The sequence below is a fragment of the Gymnodraco acuticeps genome, unplaced genomic scaffold, assembly GCF_902827175.1.
Source record: "Gymnodraco acuticeps unplaced genomic scaffold, fGymAcu1.1, whole genome shotgun sequence".
Classification (NCBI taxonomy): domain Eukaryota; kingdom Metazoa; phylum Chordata; class Actinopteri; order Perciformes; family Bathydraconidae; genus Gymnodraco; species Gymnodraco acuticeps.
Window position 1 is genome coordinate 266,702 of NW_022990088.1, and position 21,682 is coordinate 288,383.

The following is a 21,682-nucleotide window of genomic DNA, read 5'->3' on the forward strand; positions in this document are numbered from 1 at the left end:
GGGGACACGTGTTGATGTAGAAGAGACATGAAGAAGGAGGGGACACATGTTGATGTAGAAGAGACATGGAGAAGAGGGGACACATGTTGATGTAGAAGAGACATGAAGAAGAGGGGACACGTGTTGATGTAGAAGAGACATGAAGAAGAGGGGACACATGTTGATGTAGAAGAGACATGAAGAAGAGGGGACACATGCTGATGTAGAAGAGACATGAAGAAGAGGGGACACATGTTGATGTAGAAGAGACATGAAGAAGAGGGGACACGTGTTGATGTAGAAGAGACATGAAGAAGAGGGGACACATGTTGATGTAGAGAGACATGAAGAAGAGGGGACACGTGTTGATGTAGAAGAGACATGGAGAAGAGGGGACACATGTTGATGAAGAAGAGACATGAAGAAGAGGGGACACATGTTGATGTAGAAGAGACATGGAGAAGAGGGGACACATGTTGATGAAGAAGAGACTGAGGGACAGATAGAGACATGAAAGAGGGGACACATGTTGATGTAGAAGAGACATGAAGAAGAGGGGACACATGTTGATGTAAAGAGACATGAAGAAGAGGGGACACATGTTGATGTAGAAGAGACATGAAGAAGAGGGGACACATGTTGATGTAGAAGAGACATGAAGAAGAGGGGACACATGTTGATGTAGAAGAGACATGAAGAAGAGGGGACACATGTTGATGTAGAAGAGACATGAAGAAGAGGGGACACATGTTGATGTAGAAGAGACATGAAGAAGAGGGGACACATGTTGATGTAGAAGAGACATGAAGAAGAGGGGACACATGTTGATGTAGAAGAGACATGAAGAAGAGGGGACACATGTTGATGTAGAAGAGACATGAAGAAGAGGGGACACATGTTGATGTAGAAGAGACATGAAGAAGAGGGGACACATGTTGATGGAGAAGAGACATGAAGAAGAGGGGACACATGTTGATGTAGAAGAGACATGAAGAAGAGGGGACACATGTTGATGGAGAAGAGACATGAAGAAGAGGGGACACATGTTGATGTAGAAGAGACATGGAGAAGAGGGGACACATGTTGATGTAGAAGAGACATGAAGAAGAGGGGACACATGTTGATGTAGAAGAGACATGAAGAAGAGGATGTTGCATAATAGGTGACCTTTAAGATAAAAACACAACAATCATTATATACAAAATAACTAAAGTACATTAGTGCACGACTGTCCATAGCAGCGTAAAGAGTACTTGAGATTTTACTGAGGCAAAGCATCCTCTCTGACAGATGCTGGACGAAGTAGCGTACCTGGCGATGGTGAGGTAGGCGTCCGTCTTCTCCGACTGTCCCACAGCGGCGTCCTCCAGAGACTCCAGCAGGGGGAGGAGGCTCGAGCCACTCGGAGGCTCCGCCGAAGCCATCATTATTATTACTCCCCTCCTCGAGGACTGCAGGAGGAGAAGACAGAAAGCAAGGATGAGTTAGGAAGAGGGAGAACAGAAGCCATGTTGGAAACAAGAGGAAGATTCTGAGGACTGGAGGAGAAGACAGAAAACAAGGATGGAGTTAGGAAGTACTGTATTGATCCCAATTTGGGAAATGTTTGCGTTGCAGCAGCATAAAAAGATAAAGCAATGTACATTTACTGCACATATTTGATATCCTTCTATTTCAATGTAAATTCAGCTTTATTTTATATGTTATTATAGTGTTCTTAAAATAGCTCTGTGTTTTTTTTATTTTATTGTTGTTTCACTTTTATGTATTAAACCGTACACCCCAGCGCGTGCACTCCGCTCTGCATCAGCCAAACGACTCGCTGCACCCTCGCTGCGAGGGGGACCCAAGTTCCCATCAGCAAAAACACGTGGGTTTGCTATCCTGGCTCCAAGATGGTGGAATGAGCTCCCCATTGACATCAGGACGGCAGATAGCTTACACATCTTCCGGCGCAGACTGAAAACTCATCTCTTTCGACTCCACTTCGAGCGTTAGAACGATTAACGAAGCACTTTTATACTAATAAAGGGCTGGCTTACCTAAAGCCAGTTGAGTAGCACTTGAAATGTTTAGCTCTATGAAACCTGATGTACTTATATGATTCTGTTTTCTTCAAGTTTGTATTTTGTTGGTCGAATGTACTTATTGTAAGTCGCTTTGGATAAAAGCGTCAGCTAAATGTAATGCATGCACACGAGTCAAATTCTTCGTACGTGTCAACCTACCTGGTGATAACCCTGATTCTTCTGATAAGAGAAATAAACAATCCAACATGTAAACATCTCAAATGGAAATAAAATAGCAGTAAAAAATATACATGTTGAAATACAAATGTACAGTAACATATAAAAGCAGGATTATATATATATATATTAATTGTGCAAGGAGATGGAGTTAGGAAGAGGGAGAACAGAAGCCATGGTGGACAAAAAGAGAAGAAGATTCTCAATCAACCAAGTGAAGAAATACATTATTAAATAGGAGTCCTAACACAAACCTCACACGCTATACATCCTGTGAGGCAATGATTGCTATGATTATCAAGGTTGTGGGTTCGATCCCAGCCCGTGAAGTCAACATGTGGAAGGGTCCTTGGGCAAGATACTGAACCCTGAGGTGTGTGTGTGTGTGTGTGTGTGTGTGTGTGTGTGTGTGTGTGTGTGTGTGTGTGAGCAGGCGTCCAGAGACCTGGTGTGTTTCCTGCAGTTGGATCATGTTAATGTGTACAGCGGTCAGGACTACAAGAGCAAGTACAAAGCTCCTATGGACTACTGCATGGTGCTGAAGGTACGTCACACACTGAAACATGCAGACACTGCTCTCTGGTGTGTGGCTCTGTGATCTCCTGATGCGTGTGTGTGTGTGTGTGTGTGTGTGTGTAAAAGTACAGTCCATTTACTTCAAATGGTAATAAAATGATGCATCAGATGGGTACCGTGTGCTTTCCTAATTTAAGCACTGACATTTATTAATGTTATTGTGATTTTGAGATGCCTAATTAAATAGTGATTTGCATCAGATTGTATACACCATGGCCACCTACATCTCATATACAAGTATTTGTGCATGTACTTTTCATTATGCAAATATATTTACTACATTTCAGTTGACATCTTTATTTATTTGCAATACTCTATCACCATGTTACTGGATTTTATGTTTGAAAGCATGTCCTTTAGCTTGTAACACTATGTGATGGCTTCTCATTTGAGAGGACTAGCTGAATTTGTAATGCATATTTAATGAGCATTATTGGAGGGAGTCTGCTTGGATGGCCAACGACTGCTGATGTCTAACTTTCTGCAGACAGAGTTGGCATGACGGGAATAAGCAGGGATATGGAACAAAATGCATGAACATAACTTACCTCAGTGAGTGTTATGTAGAGCTGCGTTCACCCTCCACTGAATCCAGATCTGTACACATGATAGAAATCAAGATTATTGCAAGAAAAATGCAGGTGGTAGAAGTACTCAGATCTTGTACTTGAGTAAAAGTAGAAGTACTCAGATCTTGTACTTGAGTAGAAGTACTCAGATCTTGTACTTGAGTAAAAGTAGAAGTACTCAGATCTTGTACTTGAGTAGAAGTACTCAGATCTTGTACTTGAGTAAAAGTAAAAGTACTCAGATGTTGTACTTGAGTAAAAGTACTCAGATCGTGTACTTGAGTAAAAGTAGAAGTACTCAGATGTTGTACTTGAGTAAAAGTAGAAGTACTCAGATCGTGTACTTGAGTAAAAGTAGAAGTACTCAGATGTTGTTCTTGAGTAAAAGTAGAAGTACTCAGATGTTGTACTTGAGTAAAAGTAGAAGTACTCAGATCGTGTACTTGAGTAAAAGTAGAAGTACTCAGATGTTGTTCTTGAGTAAAAGTAGAAGTACTCAGATGTTGTACTTGAGTAAAAGTAGAAGTACTCAGATCGTGTACTTGAGTAAAAGTAGAAGTACTCAGATCTTGTACTTGAGTAAAAGTAAAAAGTACTCAGATCTTGTACTTGAGTAAAAGTAGAAGAACTCAGATCTTGTACTTGAGTAAAAGTAGAAGTACTCAGATCTTGTACTTGAGTAAAAGTAAAAAGTACTCAGATCTTGTACTTGAGTAAAAGTAGAAGAACTCAGATCTTGTACTTTAGTAAAAGTAGAAGTACTCAGGTCTTGTACTTGAGTAAAAGTAGAAGTACTCAGATCTTGTACTTGAGTAAAAGTAGAAGAACTCAGATCTTGTACTTGAGTAAAATAGAAGTACCAGAGTGTAGGAATACTCTGTTACAGTAAAAGTCCTGCATTAAAAATGTCCCTCAAGTAAAAGTAAAAAAGTATTATCATCAAAATATAGTTAGCGACAGTAAAAGTATTCATTGTGCAGATTGGTCCATTTCAGAATAATATATATGATATGTTTTATAATGATTGATCATGAAAGTGTTCTCAAAGCTGGTGAAGGTGCAGCTAGTTTGAATGACTTTGTATACTGCAGGGTAGCTGGTGGATTTACTCCAGGTGGAACTAAAGTCTGATTCAACACTTGATTATATTTCACGTCATTAATCCAACTAAAAAAAGGTATTAAATACATGTAGTGGAGTAAAAGTACTCTATTTACCTCTGAATTGTTGTGGGGTAGAAGTAAAAAGTATCACAATATTGAAATACTCAGGTAAAGTACAAGTATGTCACAACTTTACTTGAGATCAGTACTTGAGTAAATGTACTTAGTTTACTTTACACCACTGAAAACATTTGAGTGGATGACGCATGTTTTTGGATGCTACCAGAGGCCAGAAGTCCTAATACACAACTTCCTCTTGGACACCCGGAGTTACCAAAACAAGTCAAGTGTTTTCCAGCTATAAATAACACAGTTCAAAAGCACTAATTGTATTAATGCATCCACTCAGCGAACAAGTCAGTGAATGCATCTTGTAGCACTTAGCAAGCAGCCTGCTAATGATACCTAGCTTTGACAGGTTAGCTGCACATAGTACTGATTAATCCGGGTAAAAGTGGACTAATCCCGGGTGACAACTCCTCAACAGCCGGCTCACATGTCCTGCTTTATTTAGACTAACTAACAATAATATAAACAAACATAACGAACACATATTCACACTTTGTTTTGGCACACTGCTCACCTCGGAGGAAGAAACGCAAGAAGCAGAAAGGACTCAAACACACCATGAAACCACTCAAACCACAGGCCTCCCAGTCCACTGCGAGCTGGGTGTTTGTGTCGACGGCCCTTCACTTTTGTAATGTTCAATAATGTAGTTTCCTTCTTCTCTTGTGCTCTTCTTGTGCCCCGCGAAATTGCTGGCGCCAAACTACCACGCCGACGTACAAAATTACCTCTGACCCCACTACGTCACATCCGGTTCAGCCTCTTTTACCTTATAAGGAAAGCAGCACATTGACAGTGTTGTTATCTCACTTCTAAACAATCCCTATTTCTCTGCATAAGAAATGTAAACAATAACATAATTAATACAATAAATGACACTGCCATCCTTCTGTACTATAGACAGCAATTTAAAACATGTTTTACCTCTATTAAAAAAGATATATACTATAAAATAAAGCAGGGGAAAGTACTTGTTGTTGTTGTCTTAATAATAATAATGCATGATACTTTTATAGCGCTTTTCTAGACACTCAAAGACGCTTTGACTGAGAATAAAAAACAACAACAAAAAGAGATACAAAAAGAGATAAACAAAACAGAAAATAGGGGGGGGTGGTCAGAGGTTGAATGCAGTGTTGAACAGGTGGGTTTTGAGTGATGTTTTGAATGCGGTGAGGGAGGAAGAATCTCTGATGGATTGGGGTAGTGAGTTCCAGAGGGTGGGTGCAGCAACGGAGAAGGCTCTGTCGCCCCAGGACTGGGGGGGGGGGGGGGGGGGGGGGGGGGGGGAGTGTGTCTGTGGAGGAGGTGAGTCAGGTAGGATGGGGTCAGGTCATGGAGGGCTTTGTATGTCATCAGGAGGATACTGTACTGAATTCTCTGGGGGATGGGGAGCCTTATTAATATACTTTTAAATGATTTGGTTAACATAAAAATACGTATACGGCATGTATATTTGTTTCATGTATACTGTACGTACACAGTGTGTATTTTGAACAAAGTACATGTATAGATATCCATATAATGTAATGTATAAGTAATGTCAATAAAAGCTTCAAATGTAAGCTTTAATTGTGTTATTTATTTTCCATGTTGTTTTTTGTTTCACAGTGACATTTGTTTTGCATAAAGTTTTTTTACCAAACCACAACCACAACATCAATTCATTCATTTTCTATTATTAAGTGCATGAGGCTTTTATGAATATGCTGTATTTATAAATGTACATAAATAACAAAGTAAGCCTCAGTAAAGGTGAAAGTGAGGATTGCTTATTTGATCTCTGTTAGAAAAGCAACCAAACAATTGATGACAAAATGATTTATTTAATCAGCTAAAAAACACAATAATTACAGTACAGGATGTTATCAATAACAACATGGTGAACACAGCAACAGGATCACATCAGTAGAGGAGTCGCTCAGTGGAAGTAGTGCGACTGATTCTGAGAGAACAGAGACGCATCAAAGGTGACGTATTGTAGTCTGAAGCCTCCAGCTGTGACTGAAGCGTCAGACAGGAACTTCAGCGTCATCACGTTTCCTGCAAAACAACAACAACACAGATAGATTTATTTGTTTGTATATTTGATCATTAAGAGATCCATCAGATGAGGAAATCTCACCTGTACTGATGATATCGTCAGGTAGATAATCGCCACAGTATCTGAAAACAAGCACATTAAAAAGAGTTGTTAACATTAAAGGTCACCTATCATGCTAGGCGATAGCATAGGTCTCAGATATATACACATAAAAAACATGTCTATGAAGTGTTTTGCTCAAAATACCAAACAGATCACCCATTCTAGCCATGCCTCATATCCCTCTATTTCACTTCCTGTTTCAAAAGTGCTGATTTGGGGTATAAAGCTTTAAAAAATAAAAAAGGAGGGTCTGAGCTCATGTGGGACCCGGCAGCTACTGTCTAAACTAAATGCTGCCGTGATGAAACGCCATATCATGGATTATCAAGGGTTCTCTCTGAAACAGTCTGGAGCTCAAAGGCTTTCTCTCTTGCCGGTTATACCACAAAGTGAGTTCCTTTTTACTTCCTGCTTCTTCACACACATGCTCTCCAGTACAGGTTAGCTCTGAGTGTTAGCGATGCTAATGTAAACACCGACCATATTACGTCCAAAACAGTCGGGCATTGTTTCTGATTGCAACGTTTCTGATTGGGCCGTGGGTCCACATTTCAGATATTACGTCATATCGGACGCAAATCTGGATCAGCTCCGTTGTTCCCCGTTTTTAGAGATTTGGGTACGGAGGAAAAGAGAGAGGGCTTTATTTTCTGACGCTGCGTGAGTTCCCCGACACACCGGGGACACATGTTGATGTATAAAAGACATAAAAAAGTGCATTTTTCATGATAGGTCCCCTTTAAACTTTCTTCAGTTAGAACGCATGCAGGATAAAGAAATCAGTTAAATGGAGTAGGTGGACACGTGATTTATTAAAGAAACATACTGTGTTTGCTTTAAATTCATGTGTTAAACTTAAATAGTATTTAAGATACTATGTCTAGCTTATCATTTAAAATATGACGTGTTTGATCCTAATTATTTTGGTTTCCTCTTTTCTAAAGTCACAAAACAACTTAACAACTTATTTGAGAGTCACAAGGAAATCTTAAAATCAAAATGTCATCACATAACCATCGTCAGAAGTTCATAAAACATTTATGTTTCCAGCTTCTCCAATGTGAGATATCTGCTTTTCTCAGTTTGTATCAAAATGAAAGTGAATTTATTTGAGGTTTGAACTATATGTCAGACAAACACAACATTACAAAAAATCCCATTGTTAAGATGGGAGGACGGGGGAGCATAAAAAACCTACACCCAACCTGACAGAGCCCCATCAGGGAGACTGGATCCAAAGTTTTTACAACGGTCACATGACCTGTGCTGCAATACTATTGGCCTAGAAGGGCTGATATACATTGGATGGCCTTAAAAGGGCGTGATGTCTTAACATGTTTCCATGCTATCATACATTTCCTATCATTTCCAGGAGAACAGTGCAATGTTCATTAATGTAAGCATGAATCATTGTTGAGAAAGAACATTGTATAAAGGTTGTTCTCCATTGAGGAAAACCACAAATATACCCAATCACTTCATATTTATGGTCACAACAGAATCACACTTTCCCCCTCAAAGCCTGCCAGCGAACCCTGAGACGTCGTCGTATATACAGTAAACCTTGCATCTTATCATTCAAGATTCAAGATTCAAGGCTTTTATTGTAATGTGTGCATAGTGCAGTTATGACAATGACAATCTGAGGTCACAGGCTCCTCCAACAGTGCAACGCAATAAACAGATAAAATAGTGCAAGTAGAGTCTATATACGCTGCTGGACAGTCTTGCACTAATGTACATTTCCCAAAGGTATTGAAGTGACTGTTATTATATATTGATTATTGTGCTTTTATGTAGTTCTTAATGTGTGCATATGTATAAATGTGTCGGTTGATTGTGTATATAGGATAGATATTTTTATATATCTTTGTATTTTTATTCGGGATTGTGGGAAACGGTATTTCGATCTCTCTGTCTACACACAAACTGAAAGATTGACAATACTTTGGACTTTGACTTAAATACAAGTAATTGGAATCATATTTTTCAAATCCTGTGTCAGTTCTATAAAGATTTTGGAGCTACAAGTGCAGATTCCTCCCACTTTCCCTCCTGAATCTCCTCACCTGCCAGCGAGCCCGGAGACGTCGATATTTTAATTTATTCTCCAGTAAAGAATGAAATGACATAACTGATGAGATGAGAAGTTCACCTTGCATTTCCCCTTATATGCTCACATGAAGTTTCCTTTTTCTTTTTCCCCCTCAAAGCCACTGACCTGCCAGCGAACCCTGAGACGTCGTCGTAGCTGTCGTAGACCTCCAGGTAGTCGGCCAGGCAGCCCGAGTCCTCCTCCAGGTCGAACTCCTGGAAGAGCAGCTGGATCCTCTGGCCCAGGCGCACCCGGATGTGCCAGTAGCAGATCTGCTCGTCCTGGTACTCCTCGGGGAAGCCTGGAGACTGGATGATCCTCTGAGGGTCCGTCAGCGTCCCCCCACACTCCTTAGCTGGAAGACACACACATCAAATGCAGAGGTTAGAATTAAATCGGCATTTTTCTTCAATTGTCCTAAAAGACGATGAATTAACTGCTGCTATAGCAACTTTTAAAGGTGTACTGTATGTGCAGCCTGCATTGATATGATATGCTGTTATTCAGTGTTTAATGTGTATTCTATTTTATTTGGGTAGAGAGTGCACTAGAGGTATTGTCTCTAAAATCAAAGTCTCTAAGGCAAGGCAAGGCAAGTTTATTTATATAGCACCTTTCAACACAAGGTAATTCAAAGTGCTTTACAAAAAACGAAAGACATTAAGAAAATGGCATTTAAAATCAGTCATTAAAAAGAAAAGATAATAAAATAAACATTGAAAGAAAAAATACATGGATAAAAGTTACAGCGGCAAAAAGAAAAGTCTTTAGTCTGGAATGTACCATTGATGTAGAAGACAAGGAGACCCTTTGTAATGAAGCTGCAGTGTTTAAAGATGTACTATATGTGCATTCTGCAGTTGATATTCAGCATTTTTACTTAATTGTTATTGTTATTATTAATTATTATTAATATTATAATATCAATATTAATTATTATTCAGTGTTTACATTTCTTACTTTTTTCTCATTTTTAAATGTTTCTTACTTCTATAATCATTATTATTGATATTGAAATCACTATAATTAATTATTTCTAAAATAAAAATATGATAATAATAATAGTAAAAATCTCAATAATATATCTTAGAATATATGAAGCACAGATAATTAAAAAGTAAAGCTACAAAGAGGTAGAAGATCATCCTGACCTGTGCACACCAGAGTTTGTGAGTAACTGCTGTTAGTGAAGGAAGTTTAAACCCCGTATGGCACCACAAAGAAACATTTAGTGTCTGTATTCTAAATGCATACCCTCAGTTATTTCAGGTCTGGAGCATGCTTTTCTGCAGCTCCAAAGAATAAAACACACTTGGAGAGTTCTTGGTATTTAAGGGAACAGAAATAAGGGGAACATTTGAACATCACTGCAGTGGCAAAGCAGCTCTGCGGTCGTCTAAGGACATGATGATAAATGTGTGTTCTGAGGCAGGACTTTAATCTGCATCTGTTCACATGCAGCACTTTGGATTGGGGGGGGTCTTTCTCCTGCGTGTGAGCTCTGAATGAATCAAGGGTAGGAGAAGAAGAGTTCTTTTGTAAAGGAAGGAAATGAAACACACATGTGGAAACGGGTAACAATGGCATCGAAAGCTTTTCCACTCGGTGTCCTGCAGGGAGAAGGGATGTTAGGGGGATTAACGTTGTTTCTTATTTGTAGATCATTAAAAAGGAAACATATACATCAATAACTGAGGATAAAATCAGATCAAATGTGTCATTTAGACACTGAAATCAACTGGTGACGTGAGAAAAATCAACCTTTTGGAGCAGAGGATCCTAGAAAATGTAAGCTTCATTAAGTGACTTTCTTCTCGAGCAATGAATCATCTAGATACGGATTATAAGCTGTAAGAAATAAGAGAAGATCTGTTTGAGTTCATGATCTTTTTTAGGCATTTAAAAATGTCGTTTTTTTGTGTATACCTGTATCATCTTATACTGTTCATGTCAGCCAATTAGTCATTAGAATTAAGCGTGGCAATGTCATCGTTTATCCACCAGAGAGCACACAGGTTTGTTTATCTTCTGTAAAACGGACCGCTTAACTCTTATGTTGTGTTCGGGTCTCCCGAGTCCCGTGACCCGTTTCAAGTTAGAATGATATAATAACTACGCTCTAGTTTTTTTTTTTATCGGAACAAGGCTTCATGGTATCCTCCACAACAGCTAAACACTACAAAACTGATTTTGACCATTTTTGCCAAGTCTGAAGGTCTCTCAAAAAAAAAGTGTATAATTTGTTGCTCGGGTCTGGGGAGACCAGCAGAATTGTTTTGGGTGACTCGGGTCAAATTTGGCCCAATCAAGATTCATCTTTGACGTTAGACACCCCTCCCCCTCCACCTTCATCCACTGTAACAATCATTTTTTGCAACATGCACCTGGTCTCCCCTCCCTCTGCCCCCCTCCCCCCACGGGAACTCCACCTTTCTCAAAGACACTTGAACCTGAACACACCATCCATGGAACTCACACATGCACGTGGGCAATATGTGGTGTAATGTGTTTTGGGCCATAACATTACATTACACCAGGATTGTACGGTTATGAATGCATAATAAGTTAGTTATGATGTAGTTCAAACAATATTGGATGATAGTCATTTTTGTGTGTGTTTTGGACTGAGAGAAATCACGGGTCAAAATTGACCCGCTAACACCACGAACGGTAACAGCGTTTGAACACAACACAAGGGTTAAGAAACATAAGGATAACAGTTATTTTATAACCAAGTTTAAAGCTGTTATAATTCATGATTTTTTATATTAACAATAGATCATAATGCCCGTCGCCTTCAATAATACACACTCAACAAGGTTTTAGTTATTTTGATTTTGTTTAATTTGCTTTTTTGTTCATCGTAGTTATCCTTTAATTTCACCCCACTGTATAAAACATATTGTTATGTATTTATTTATGTGTATTTAATCTGTTGTAATTGTAGTTCTTGTGCATAATGTTTTTGTAATTATTCTGTTTTAATTGTCTTGATATAATTGAAAATAATAATTCTTCAAGACTAAATATAATACATATGCAGAGTGTACAGCCACATCTCCTTTCAATAGTCGATAGAACTGTTTCTGATGTTGAACAAATATTTATTTTGACTCACAGCACAGTGGCTAGAAAAGGTTGAGCTGCTTTTCATTTGGGTGTTAATTTCCAAAATATTACTTTTAAATGCTTTTCAGATGTGTTTAAAAAAGGACAAAAGAGTAAACGTTCTTCGGCTCCAAATGAATCAGGCAGATTGGGAAATCCCATTAACATTCAAGTTAAAATGAATCATTCTAAAAACCAGTCGCTGTGCAGCCTGTGTTAGTTATCACTTCCCCAGTTTCTCCATCTTATCCTCACCCCACGTCCTGCAGGTTTATTTCTGGTCTCCTCTTGATAACTCACAGGGTGCGACACAGATTGTGGTTTTAAGTGCAGTGAGTCTGCAGAGCCTCAGACAGGATGACTCTGAACCACAGCCCCAGTCATCGCCTACGCTTCAAAACACAGTCTCTTTAAACCATATTAAGCTATATCGACTAGCCGTGACGCTGGTTTAGTTTTCACCTTGTGAGTGTGTGTGTGTGTGTGTGTGTGTGTGTGTGTGTGTGTGTGTGTGTGTGTGTGTGTGTGTGTGTGTGTGTGTGTGTGTGTGTGTGTGTGTGTGTGTGTGTGTCACCATGGCAAAACATTGTCCTAGAGACATTTACTGTAACGGGAATCACCACAGAGGAGGTTTTAAGTGCTTTGTTATGAGTTTATATTTTTCTGTCCGTCACTTCCGTTGCATTACAGCGATGCAGGATGCAGTCGCTACACTTTACAGAGGTGTAGTTCAGATAGAGATGAGGTTCAAAGAAGGGTGTTATCCGAACAAAGGATGACTTTCAGTGCTCTTAGTCGGACCGCTGTTGGGGACTAGGAAGTGGTGAAGAATTTAGCATGTGTGATCCCATTGCAAGATATTTTACTTACCAGTATCACTTCCACATCTGAATGACGACATATAACCTTTGTGCATGCGTCACTGTTGGATTTGTCATAAATTGACCTTTTATCCAATTTAAAGCAATATATTTTCAACACACTTAATATAAGCGCGCTACTCCCTTTGTGTCGGCACTATCTATGCAGAAGTGAAGTTGAGTAATGAGGTTTTAGAGAAAATGCATGTATTTGGGAAGTCGTGAGCATCCAACCGGAAAACTGGTAAAAAAATCGGTTTTACTTTTTAAATGAATGGTTTTGAATAGTTTTGTTAAATGCTGCTCCCATTTACTAATTCCTCACTTCATGATACTAATCTTTTTCCTACCGTGAATGTTTACTTATTAGATTGTTTTGCTTGCCACTACCATACTGATTTATGTTGTCTTCATCGGTCTAGTCTGTTTGTTTTAACAATGAACATTTTCCCTCTGTGGGACGGATAAAGGAATTATGACAACCTTTGTAGATGACTGTGGAAGAATCTAAGAATACATTGGGAATTCAAGGCAACACGTGGTAAGAAATTGATATAAGGATGATCATTTTGTGGCTGAAGTATTCCTTAAAGCCAGCTTGTACTGTAATATATAAAAACATGTACTCACAGTCTGGATTGTAGCAGTACACATCCCATCTCTCACTCTTGTTTCTTCTCACTCCGTAGTCCACAACGCCGATCTTCCCAAAGCCACAGTTAGCGCCCGGTTTAACGATGGGGTACCCAACATGCCCTCTGTCGAACCATCCGGCTGCACACACATGGAAACCTGAAAAATAAAATATATCTGCTTCATGCAACCACTGATAATAAACCACTGTGTTCGGCCAGCCAAGCACGGAAACTCAGCCTCAAAGGTAGAAACCTGGACTCTTTGTTTGTTATTTTGTTGTGGGGGCCTCAGTTACACTCAGCAGACCCTCAGATAAAACAGAGACCTCCTAGGTAGACCGCTGTGGGAAAACTGGTCTCAAGCGCTGAAAGGGGACAGGATCCAGTGGCTGGACTCCATCTCAAGAACAAATGGTGATGTTACCCACCCAAGAAGGTGTTAACGGACTTTAACAATGCTCCCTGAGGACGCTTAAAACCTGCTCATGAAACAGCAAAGCACTCATGGGAAGAAGTGTTTCATCCTCAACCTTTGCCCTATGAACATGTGAAGTCTGAAAGCATTGCAGCCTTGTATCTCTACTGTTACATTAGACATGGTGCTTTAAGTGTTTCATGGGAGAAAGGAAAGGTAAACCTCCCTACTTTCATTGGGTGGGTGCGTAATGAGTCTCCCTCAAGTGATGAATTATGATGCATTCATTCCCCTATAGTAAATCTCCTTTAACAGGGTGTGTGTTTGGTGTGTGTACGTGAGTTTCTGCAGACCTATTTGACGAGCAGCCTCCAGTTGTTCGTGAGTGGCCAGCTTCCCCCCCTCGTATTTGCAGACGGCCTTGGCTTCTTTAAACGTCAGCTGGTATCTCCCTTTGCGTGATTCCCGGTGGTAAACTCCAGCTGCTTGTTCTGTTAGAGAGAGAGAGAGAGAGAGAGAGAGAGAGAGAGAGAGAGAGAGAGAGAGAGAGAGAGAGATCCAAAAGTTGTTACCTCCATCTGAGGAAGGACTGTTTGCAGAAACCACAGTGATCTGCAGAGGGGAAAAGTAACTACTTACGTACTTAAAGGGGACCTTTTATGCTAATTTCCAGGTTCATATCAGTGTGTAGTGTCTCTACTTTAAAGAGTCCTCTCCTGCTGATGTTCAGGTGTATATCAGTATGTAGTGTCTCTACTTTAAAGAGTCCTCTCCTGCTGATGTTCAGGTGTATATCAGTATGTAGTGTCTCTACTTTAAAGAGTCCTCTCCTGCTGATGTTCAGGTGTATATCAGTATGTAGTGTCTCTACTTTAAAGAGTCCTCTCCTGCTGATGTTCAGGTGTATATCAGTATGTAGTGTCTCTACTTTAAAGAGTCCTCTCCTGCTGATGTTCAGGTGTATATCAGTATGTAGTGTCTCTACTTTAAAGAGTCCTCTCCTGCTGATGTTCAGGTGTATATCAGTATGTAGTGTCTCTACTTTAAAGAGTCCTCTCCTGCTGATGTTCAGGTGTATATCAGTATGTAGTGTCTCTACTTTAAAGAGTCCTCTCCTGCTGATGTTCAGGTGTATATCAGTATGTAGTGTCTCTACTTTAAAGAGTCCTCTCCTGCTGATGTTCAGGTGTATATCAGTATGTAGTGTCTCTACTTTAAAGAGTCCTCTCCTGCTGATGTTCAGGTGTATATCAGTTTGTAGTGTCTCTACTTTAAAGAGTCCTCTCCTGCTGATGTTCAGGTGTATATCAGTATGTAGTGTCTCTACTTTAAAGAGTCCTCTCCTGCTGATGTTCAGGTGTATATCAGTATGTAGTGTCTCTACTTTAAAGAGTCCTCTCCTGCTGATGTTCAGGTGTATATCAGTATGTAGTGTCTCTACTTTAAAGAGTCCTCTCCTGCTGATGTTCAGGTTTATATCAGTTTGTAGTGTCTCTACTTTAAAGAGTCCTCTCCTGCTGATGTTCAGGTGTATATCAGTATGTAGTGTCTCTACTTTAAAGAGTCCTCTCCTGCTGATGTTCAGGTGTATATCAGTATGTAGTGTCTCTACTTTAAAGAGTCCTCTCCTGCTGATGTTCAGGTGTATATCAGTATGTAGTGTCTCTACTTTAAAGAGTCCTCTCCTGCTGATGTTCAGATGTATATCAGTATGTAGTGTCTCTACTTTAAAGAGTCCTCTCCTGCTGATGTTCAGGTGTATATCAGTATGTAGTGTCTCTACTTTAAAGAGTCCTCTCCTGCTGATGTTCAGGTGTATATCAGTTTGTAGTGTCTCTACTTGAAAGAGTCCTCTCCTGCTGATGTTCAGGTGTATATCAGTATGTAGTGTCTCTACTTTAAAGAGTCCTCTCCTGCTGATGTTCAGGTGTATAACAGTATGTAGTGTCTCTACTTTAAAGAGTCCTCTCCTGCTGATGTTCAGGTGTATATCAGTATGTAGTGTCTCTATTTTAAAGAGTCCTCTCCTGCTGATGTTCAGGTGTATATCAGTATGTAGTGTCTCTACTTTAAAGAGTCCTCTCCTGCTGATGTTCAGGTGTATATCAGTATGTAGTGTCTCTACTTTAAAGAGTCCTCTCCTGCTGATGTTCAGGTGTATATCAGTATGTAGTGTCTCTACTTTAAAGAGTCCTCTCCTGCTGATGTTCAGGTGTATATCAGTATGTAGTGTCTCTACTTTAAAGAGTCCTCTCCTGCTGATGTTCAGGTGTATATCAGTATGTAGTGTCTCTACTTTAAAGAGTCCTCTCCTGCTGATGTTCAGGTGTATATCCGTATGTAGTGTCTCTACTTTAAAGAGTCCTCTCCTGCTGATGTTCAGGTGTATATCAGTATGTAGTGTCTCTACTTTAAAGAGTCCTCTCCTGCTGATGTTCAGGTGTATATCAGTATGTAGTGTCTCTACTTTAAAGAGTCCTCTCCTGCTGATGTTCAGGTGTATATCAGTATGTAGTGTCTCTACTTTAAAGAGTCCTCTCCTGCTGATGTTCAGGTGTATATCAGTATGTAGTGTCTCTACTTTAAAGAGTCCTCTCTTGCTGATGTTCAGGTGTATATCAGTATGTAGTGTCTCTACTTTAAAGAGTCCTCTCCTGCTGATGTTCAGGTGTATATCAGTATGTAGTGTCTCTACTTTAAAGAGTCCTCTCCTGCTGATGTTCAGGTGTATATCAGTATGTAGTGTCTCTACTTTAAAGAGTCCTCTCCTGCTGATGTTCAGGTGTATATCAGTATGTAGTGTCTCTACTTTAAAGAGTCCTCTCCTGCTGATGTTCAGGTGTATAACAGTATGTAGTGTCTCTACTTTAAAGAGTCCTCTCCTGCTGATGTTCAGGTGTATATCAGTATGTAGTGTCTCTACTTTAAAGAGTCCTCTCCTGCTGATGTTCAGGTGTATATCAGTATGTAGTGTCTCTACTTTAAAGAGTCCTCTCCTGCTGATGTTCAGGTGTATATCAGTATGTAGTGTCTCTACTTTAAAGAGTCCTCTCCTGCTGATGTTCAGGTGTATATCAGTATGTAGTGTCTCTACTTTAAAGAGTCCTCTCCTGCTGATGTTCAGGTGTATATCAGTATGTAGTGTCTCTACATGTCTCCATGCTTTAATGTTCAAAAAAGCTCTTTATTTCTCTCATACTGCCTGTGCTGCAGCACCTCTTTTCACCCTCTGTCTGAAACCAGAGCCCAGTCTGCTCTGATTAGCTGGCCGGCTCACTTAGAGATGTCCCGCTCCTTACCCTATCATGTACAATGTGTTGGAGCGTTAGCCAATACAAGCGCGAGTGTTACATAGTGATGTCACTACGTTTCTGAAGTAAACAAAGGAGTCCAATGGAGGTGTTTCACAGGGGTTTTAACCTTTGCAGACCATTTACATGCACACAAACCTATAACACACACTACAGGAAAGGGAAAACCTCAAACTGAATACAAAGGGCTCCATTTGTACACATTTTAGTTTTCTTTATTTGAGTATTTCCATTATATACAACTTTATGTTTCTACTACATCTTAGAAGTAAATAGTGTTCCTCTTTTCCACTACATTTGTTATTTGTCAGATTACAGTTTTCATTCCCTTCCTCCAGATGTGTTGGATGAAAGGATGAAGTGTTTCTTTATGTGTTTAGAAATACTCCTCCTTCTCAACATAAATACAGTCTTTAAAAAGCCTCTTGGATCAGCGGGAAGATGCTTCGTCACTAAACTGAAAACAAGCTGTTTTTCGGAGAAACTCATGAGAAGTTGACTTTTTGGAGTTGCTCTTATAGAATATGATGCATTGCTGAAGATTTAACTAGCCAACAGTTTATCAAGGAGTTCAAATGAGCAAAACCTTAAACATCTTCCACAATACATTTCTGCATGAACATTGATGCAACAGGATAATCCAAATACATCACATATACCAGGGGTGTCAAACTCAAATACACAGTGGGCCAAAATAAAAAATGGGTACTAGTCGAGGGCCGGACTGGTTCAATGTTTATCGCAGAACTTATTGAAATGAACTTATTGCACATATTAAACCTGGAACTAACAAAGCTTAAATTATTGCCTATAAAAACAACATTAAACATTAAATAATCAGTTGCATTCATTTCTTACGGCTCTATCTGCAGCTTTTCCAGAGTCATTTCTTATGAGTACATTTTCCCACAGGCCAACAACAGCTTCAACAAAACTATTTCCCTCAAAGAGAAACCAAACATTCCCTGTTGTCCTGAGAGAGAGAGTGCAGAAGGAAGCATCCATTAAACTCAGTGTGCTGCTCTGTGATGCTAGCTCAGATACTTGGCATCTCATCTTGGGTGCAAGGTCATCAATGTTTGGGCTCAGGCTCTGAGCTGAGGAGACCCTCAGGATGGAGTGAAGGTGCGTGCAATATACCGGCGGGCCAGATCTAATAGTAATTAAACATTATCCTGCGGGCCGAAATTAAATCCACCACGGGCCTGATTTGGCCCCCGGGCCTTGAGTTTGACACGTGTGTCATACTAATAACACACAGAAAGGGAACATTTTGCTACTCAATAACCAAGTTTACAGATTCTACTTTAAGTAAATGTTGAACATAACACTTGTAACGCGAGTAGGGTTTTGAATGAAAGACTTTTACCTGTAATTAAGTATTTTTACAATGACATTCTTTTAATCATGTAAAATATCTTCTTCCATAGCTTCAGCTGGATACGTGTTTGATTTGCAAAACACACAACAGTACAGCCTAATAGGTGACAATGTGTAGTAAAAAGGTGAAGGTTAAGCTAAGCCAAATATATACAAGATTAAAGAGAGAGGCTTCCAGATTGTTCTACGTTTTGAAAGTTCACCATTCAATGTGTAATTTGCTCTGTGGTCTTATCAGTGGGAGCTCTGATCCTGTTCTAGTTGCACTCATGCATGACGGCAGAACTGGGCACAAAGCTCTCAGAAATGAGTCTCAAGTGGATGTTTTGATCTGGTAAACCTGGGTTACTACAGTCTGCTACAGGAAACACTGCCTCTTAAACCCATTAGGTGTGTTACAATACTTGTTACAATACTTGTTGACAATACTTTTTAGAAAACATGGAGAACCTCCCCCAAAAACATGTTGTAGACATGAGAGAAACGCTGTGCTTGTGATTCAGCTTTGTTTAGCCAATATGAAACACCTCTCCCCACATAAAGAAAACCATTTGGGGTTTATAAAAAACGAGTTACAGGTGTTTGGAGAGTAATGCACACGAGGAAACACTCCTTTAAAGCTTACTGTAAAAAGGTAAAGCCATTACAGTATTCCTAGAGTTGAAATGTGTTGAGCTATCTTTTCACTCAGATGTGTTTACATTTGGAAAGTCCTGAGATGAAGTCACTCCCCGTGTTTACTGGGCTCCTGCAGCCCATAAACATGCAGTTTGGCAGAGCTGCTGTGTTGCCTTCATTATTATTCCTTGTTAGTCCTCACAATGTGCCTTTATGTGAGGGGATTTATTGCTGTGCTTGCAAAAACTGAAAACAATCCCATGTAAAGTAGGCCTAGTGTAGAAGATTACATGTGAAGGAAATGAAATACGTCACTTTGCATTAAAACAAAAGCTGGCTTAATCAAAAATATGGATAAAAAAACGTGATGAAAGCAACACTGGTTAATAAAGTTGAAATTGAAGAATGAACATTTAAATAAACTACAGATTAAACAGATTTTGATGCAGAACAAGAAGGCAATCGCCTAGTAATCCACTCGAGTTATGGCACCTATTATATAATTGGTCGTTATTTGTTCATTTGGGTTTTACCTTCATCACAATTATTAGGCTACTATACTGATTACTATAATAATAATAATTCCTTCTCCAGCTTTGAGAACACTTTAATGATCAATAATTATAAAACATATCAGATATATTATTCTGAAATGGACCAATCTGCACAACGACTACTTTTACTGTCGCTACTTCAACTATATTTTGATGATAATACTTTTCTACCTTTACTCGAGTAACATTATGAATGCAGGACTGACAGAGTATTCCTACACTCTGCTACTTCTACTTTCACTTTAGTACAAGATCTGAGTGATTCATAACAAAGTGAAACAGCTTAACCAACTTTTTCTTTCTATCTAAATGTACAATTACAACAACTTAAAAAAGAGAGATTTACCCAGCCAGATGGAGTTATGAAATATTCCGTTCTTGAAGCCCCATGCCTGCGCCTCTTTGAGCAGAAAGCCCAGCGAGCAGAGCAGAGAGAAGCAGTTCATCCTGTCTGAGAGCCGCTGTTCCTCCAGATGTGTCCGAGCTCTGCCTCTCTGCTGCTGCCTTTATACTGCTGCTACTGCTGCTGCCCCCCCCACAGAGACAAACACACACACACACACACACACACACACACACACAACACACACACACACACACTCACAGCTACTGCAGGTTACCGACAACCATTGGTCACTTACAATAAACCATGAGGGGGAGGAAGAACTCAGATCCTCCACTAAAGTAAAATGACCACTAATGTACATCAGGAGGAAAATACTCTATAACAAATAAAGGTAGTTTTTGTTTTTACTGACTGAGTAGTACTGACATTCCAGATTTCAACATGACACCAAAATTCTCTTGCTCAAAAATAATTAAATTAGATAACACCGAAAAATGTACACATCATTTTTTTAATATATATTATACAAAAAAGACATTAAAGAACATCAATATTTATATATATATATATATATATATATATATAATAACTTGCTTTATATTTTGTTACTGTACATTTTTAATTCAACATGTATATTTTCTACTTTCTTGTTTATTTTAGTCTTTTAATTTGTAATGTACAATGCCTTGTCTTTTTATGCTGCTGCAACACATACATTTCCCAAATTGGGATCAATAAAGTACTTCTTATCTTATCTTAACAAAGTTGATGAAAATGGTGCGTCATTAAATAATATTACATCCCCACTCGATTACAATTATTTAAAAACAAACAAAAACAAACCCCCCCACCACTGACACTACTGACATCACCACTGACATGTCCTAATCTCACTTTAGTAAAAGTATTATCAGTATCTATAAGGCCATGTGATATATTATGATATATATTATGATATATATTATGATACATATATGGCATTATTAGATTGTATTCTCTCATTTTAAAGTGGACCTATCATGCTATATATGAAACATATATTGTAGGGCCATACCTATGCAAAACATGTCTGTGAAGTTTTTAGCTTCAAATACCAAACAGATCCCCCCTTGTAGCCATGCCTCATATTGCTCAAACCCCTCTTTTGCAGCCCTGTTAGAGAAAACACGGATTTTGGTCCTTAGCTTTGAAACAGGAACAAACCAAGAGGAGGCGGAGCTAATGCCTGATCAGTAATGATACCGGAGATAAAGTAAATTCTGCTGTGATAAAACGCCATCCTGTTTAAACCACATCAAGGATTATCTCTGAAACGTCTGGAGCTCAAATGCTTTTTCTCTTGCAGGTTTTTCACAAGGTGAGTTCCATTTTTTTTATTTCCTGCTTTTTTACAAAACCACACATTGTTACGTCCCCTCTCTTGCTAGGGGTAAAAAAGGGAAACGACACGACAGTTTGTAATTGGTTATTGGCAGTACTCAAGTTGTAAAATAATCAGGGGGGATGGTGGATTTGATCATATGGGGACATTTAATTTGTGGCCTGATAACCCGCAGAGGGTGGGAGGACCAAACAGGCATAAAGATAATTATTATACTCCTAAAACAAATGC

General features: G+C 39.2%; 2 protein-coding genes across 8 annotated transcripts in view; both read right to left on the minus strand.

Annotated features, from left to right (window-relative positions):
• The window catches only part of rif1 (replication timing regulatory factor 1), a 35,641-nt gene extending 30,311 nt beyond the window's left edge, over positions 1-5,330 (minus strand). For 5 of the 6 annotated variants that reach the window (XM_034216332.1, XM_034216335.1, XM_034216333.1 and 2 more), the window contains exons 1-3: positions 5,117-5,330; positions 3,350-3,398; positions 1,291-1,430 (exon numbers count right to left, since the gene is read on the minus strand). In XM_034216332.1, the coding sequence (XP_034072223.1) occupies positions 1,291-1,406 (116 nt within the window). In that variant the 5' untranslated portion in view covers positions 1,407-1,430; positions 3,350-3,398; positions 5,117-5,330. The remainder of the gene's footprint in view (positions 1-1,290; positions 1,431-3,349; positions 3,399-5,116) is intronic. The other variant, XM_034216331.1, reaches the window with a different exon arrangement.
• Positions 5,331-6,408: 1,078 nt separating this feature from the next.
• On the minus strand, positions 6,409-20,196 carry tnfaip6 (tumor necrosis factor, alpha-induced protein 6). 2 transcript variants are annotated; one of them, XM_034216343.1, is made up of 6 exons: positions 20,071-20,196; positions 14,215-14,352; positions 13,442-13,603; positions 8,970-9,198; positions 6,728-6,768; positions 6,409-6,645 (listed from the first exon to the last, which is right to left on the minus strand). In XM_034216343.1, the coding sequence occupies exons 1-6, from the start codon at positions 20,168-20,170 to the stop codon at positions 6,524-6,526; spliced, it is 792 nt and encodes a 263-aa protein (XP_034072234.1). In that variant the 5' UTR covers positions 20,171-20,196; the 3' UTR covers positions 6,409-6,523. The 2 variants fall into 2 exon arrangements, with proteins under 2 accessions (XP_034072234.1, XP_034072235.1); XM_034216344.1 differs by lacking the exon at positions 14,215-14,352 and having other exon boundaries at positions 20,071-20,184.
• Between the last annotated feature and the right edge of the window lie 1,486 nt (positions 20,197-21,682).

Coding starts and splice junctions, on each gene's coding strand:
- tnfaip6 (XM_034216343.1), bottom strand. CDS start 20,170: ATGAACTGCTTCTCTCTGCTCTGCTCGCTGGGCTTTCTGCTCAAAGAG. Junction 13,604..14,214: donor GGAGGCTGCTCGTCAAATAG/GTCTGCAGAAAC, acceptor TTTATTTTTCAG/GTTTCCATGTGTGTGCAGCC. Junction 9,199..13,441: donor GTACTGCTACAATCCAGACT/GTGAGTACATGT, acceptor TGTGTCTTCCAG/CTAAGGAGTGTGGGGGGACG.